At 40.0% G+C, this 4,248-nt stretch overlaps 1 protein-coding gene across 1 annotated transcript; it reads left to right on the top strand.

Moving 5' to 3' along the window:
• The first annotated feature begins 252 nt into the window (after window positions 1-252).
• LOC109219948 (transcription repressor OFP6-like) lies at window positions 253-1,350 on the top strand. Its single transcript, XM_019384414.1, has one exon. The coding sequence runs from the start codon at window positions 474-476 to the stop codon at window positions 1,038-1,040; it is 567 nt and encodes a 188-aa protein (XP_019239959.1). The 5' UTR covers window positions 253-473; the 3' UTR covers window positions 1,041-1,350.
• Window positions 1,351-4,248: the final 2,898 nt, after the last annotated feature.

Here is a 4,248-nt window from a genome sequence, read left to right as displayed (position 1 = left end):
AACAATAAGTACCCAAGAATGTACCTTACATATACTGATTGTATAAAAAAAAAAATCAAACATCAAGTTATTTAAAATCATATCAGATATCCCTCCATAAAAAATGAAATTTATAGTCTTAAAAAAAAAAAGGTTATCTGCTATGATAGATAATATAAAGAAAATCTTTACACTGTCCAAATGTTTATAACTTGAATCCAATAATAAATACTACTCGTACTACTCCATGCGTGTGTGTCATCAATTACTAGTTATCTCAACTGGCTGTAAGAATAACAAGAAGATACCTTCTAATAACTGAAGAACTTTTATTCTATTCTTTCTAGCTCTAGCACCCATAGAATTTATAAGTTCCCTCAGTCCAATGCAGCTCCTTAGTCACGCTGACTTTCGTTAAACAAACTCAGATAAAACTTTACCCTTCGGCAAAATCCTCACTGAGTAAAATAACACTCTCTTAATCTTGCAATATAATGTCAACTCACAAGAGAAAGATTATTTTGAGCAACGTGACAGTGAAACTTGGCTGCAGCAGCAGTTGCCGACGCCCTAAACTTTCCAGCATTTTCCACCCTAAGCCCCGCCGCCACAACTCCGCCGCCTTCCACTACCAGAGAACAACCAAGCACCACCACAACCCCGCCTACAACTACTCCTCCTCTAGTTCTTCTAACGCTACTACTACCACCACTTTCTCTCCGGCCTACTACTCCTCCGACACCGAGAGGGACGTTCAAGGCTTCGGCAGGATCGGCGGCAAGAGTGTCGCCGTCGAGAAAGATTCCGACGACCCTTACGTTGACTTCCGGCAGTCAATGCTTCAAATGATTCTTGAAAAGGAGATATACTCTAAAGACGAATTAAGAGAGCTTCTTAACTGTTTTTTACAGCTTAATTCTCCTTACTACCATGGCGTCATTGTTAGAGCTTTTACAGAGATCTGGCATTCTGTTTTCTCCTTAAAGCCTGGAGTAGTCGGAGCTGAGTTGCCTGTCTTGCATGGCAGCGGTGGAGGAGGGTGGTGCTCACGTGATTTTTAGGTGGTGACCACGTGAGGGACATCTTTTTTCATAAAGATTGCTTTTGAGTATTTCACGTCAACGTGTATTTACTAGTACAGCATGAAGATGTGGGACCCATAAGTATTTCTTGGGTCCCAGCAATATTTTCTTGTAATGTGTTCAGCTTTTAAGGGTTAGGCAAAAAGGAAAACCAAAAAAAAAAAAAAAAAGGCAAAGGTGCTGTTTTCACAGTCATTTTTATTTACATCACAGTACATCCGTCTCAAAATTGATGAAGAGAAAAACTGTCGAGAAGGTGGTAAAAATGCTGTGAAAATTGTAATATTTTACGGTGATTATAATGTAAGGTTTTTAGTTTTGTCCTTATATTACCTCTCATTTTGGTTCCACCACGTACTGATCGTACACATTGTATATTAGTAGTACCTCTTTTTGTTTGTTTAATGAAAGGCGCTTTATCACTTTATTTGCACGGAGGAGAATATCAGTTAGGACTATCTGTTTCCTGAAGTCCGTAAGGTTACGATTTTGAACAGAAAGAATATACTATTACTATGCACTAGTTTTTCCTTTTAATTTCTGTCAAATTGACGGGAGATCAGCTACGAGAAGAGGCTATCATAGGCAATGCAGCGGTAGAATATTCTAGAGAGAATTTTTGTGTAATGTTTCTGTTATTCAGAGAGGGAAGAAGACCGTCCTTTTATACAGAGTAATTAGTGCTTCTTAGCTGGACACCTGCTAGTCACATGTCTTTGCATTGTATTTAACTCCACTTGTAACTGACTAACTAACTCTAATTGTAATACATTTTCAATACTCCCCCTCAAGCTGGAGGATGAAATACATTGAATACTCCAAGCTGGACTTTAAGTACTGATGTTGCACGGTTCTTAAGCCTTTTGTCAGTATGTCGGCCAGTTGATCTTTGGTGCTCACATGTTGAGCTTGTATCAGCCCTTCTTAAATTTTTTCTCTAATGAAGTGGCAATCTATCTCGATATGCTTGGTTCTTTCATGGTAGATTGGGTTAGAAGCAATCCGAATTGGTGCTTTGTTGTCATAAATAGCTGTACAGGTCTGGAAACTGGCATACCTAACTAGTAATCCTTCTAGCCAAATTACTTCTGAGATTGCTGCTCCCATGCTTTTGTATTCAGCTTCTGCTTACTTCCTGCTGCTTCTTTGATTTCCAAGAAATCAAGGATTCTCCCAACTTTACCACGTACCTTGTGACGACCCAAAGGGTATCACCTATTTTCTTATCCATTCTGTGCTTCCGAGGCCTTGAAAACCTCATTTATAGTCACTTCGTTTTGCGTGCACAATCCGGGCGCGTAGCTGGAAGGCTTAAATGTGAAATTGTGTGAAAAATGCTAAATTTTGGTATTAAAATGAATAAATTTGACTTCGGTCAACATTTTGGGTAAACGGACCCGGACCCGTGATTTGACGGTCACGGAGGGTCCGTAGGAAAATATGGGGCCTGGACGTATGCCCGGAATCGAATTCCGAGGTCCCAAGCCCGAGAAATGAATTTTTGAGTAAAATTATTTTTCTGAAATTATTAAGGAAAATTGAAATAAAAATTGATTAGAACGTGTTGGTATCGGGCCCGTATTTTGGTTCCGGCGCCCGGTACAGGTCTTATATGTGATTTAAGATGTTTCTGTAAAGTTTGGTTGAAATTAGACGTCGTTTGACGTGTTTCAGACTTAAAATTTTAAAAGTTGAAAGTTAATGAAGTTTGAGGAAAACTAGTGATTTTGAAGTTTGATTCGTTGTTTTTGATGATTATTTGGCGATTTGATCGCACTGTTAAGTTCGTAGGATGTTGTTGAGTTAGTGCATGTGTTTGGTTAGGAGCCCCGAGGGCTCGGGAGTGTTTCGGAGGTGTTTCGGAGTGGTTTCAAACTTAGAAAAAATTGCAGATTTGCTTCAGCTGTTGCAGACCCAGTTTCTTCTACGCGTTCGCATTGTTCCTCTCGCGTTCGTGATGCTCTAATTTTTCCTCCTTCGCGTTCGCGTGCCTCCTTCCGCGATCGCATAGTGTAAAGTTGAGAAGCCCTTTATTTTCCTCTACGCGATCGTATAGTTCTGTTCGCGATCGCGATGCCCGACCTATTTCTTCTATGCGATCGCATTCCTTCTCCGCGATCGCAATTCACAAAAAGCCAAACCTGAGAGTGGAGCTAGTTTCCTCTATGCGTTCGCAATGCCCTTTCTGCGATCGCAATGGCCAACCTTCCTATCCCTATGCGATCGCATGACCTTCTTCGTGATCGCATATAGCATTTTTCTGCCCAGTTATTTTTAAACTTCAGAAACATTAGCTACGGGATTTTACCAAGTTTTCACAAAAACCTTTCTTCTCCAAGCTCTTAGGCGACCATTGAAGCTATCCTTCAGCAAAGACTTCTTGGGTTAGTAATCCTTGCTTTTTTCCCCATTTTCTTCAACATCTAATGAATTCCTAAGCCTAAAGCATCTAATTAAGGGTAGAAATTAGAGAAATGGGTAGGGATTGGGGCTTTTTGATTTTACTTGATTTTAGACCTCGTTTTTTTGGGGTCGAAATTTGAAAACAAATTATATATTCGGGCTCGTGGGTGAATGTGGGATTTGATTTGGTCCGAACCTCGTGTTTTGACCAAGCGGGCCCGGGGTCGATTTTTGGGATTTTGGGAAGAGAGCTTGGAAATCTGTAATTAGGCATTGGGCTTGATTTGTTTAGCATGTATTGATGTTATGACGTCATTATTGTATAGATTTGATTGATTTGGAGCCGAATTCGAGAGGGAAAGCGGTTGTTGAGGATTTATTTGTCCGTGGAAGTTTGAGGTAAGTGTTTGGTCTAACCTAGCTTGAGGGATTAGGAGTTGAGTCATATTTGTTAATGTGTTTCTTGTGGAGTACGACGTATAGGCATGGTGACGAGTATCTATACGTCGGTGTCGAGCATGACCGTGAGTCTTAAATTGACATTTTGTGTTCTTGAATAATACTATGGATGAAATAGTGAGTAGACTTGTGATATTGAGCAAAGGCTTAGCTTATTTTCGTGGAAGTTAATCATGAGTTAGAAATGGTGATAATAGAAATGTTAAAATTCGAATTGAGATTGGTTATAGCTGGTTCTCCCTTGTCGGGATGAGTATACTTGTACTGTTGAGTTCCCTTGCCGGGATAGAGTATTTTATGATTAATCCCCCTGCCGGGATTTGTG

This window comes from Nicotiana attenuata, unplaced genomic scaffold (assembly GCF_001879085.1).
Source record: "Nicotiana attenuata strain UT unplaced genomic scaffold, NIATTr2, whole genome shotgun sequence".
Lineage (NCBI taxonomy): Eukaryota > Viridiplantae > Streptophyta > Magnoliopsida > Solanales > Solanaceae > Nicotiana > Nicotiana attenuata.
The sequence above is the reverse complement of the archived record's forward strand: the minus strand, read 5'-3'. Positions and strand labels throughout refer to the sequence as shown.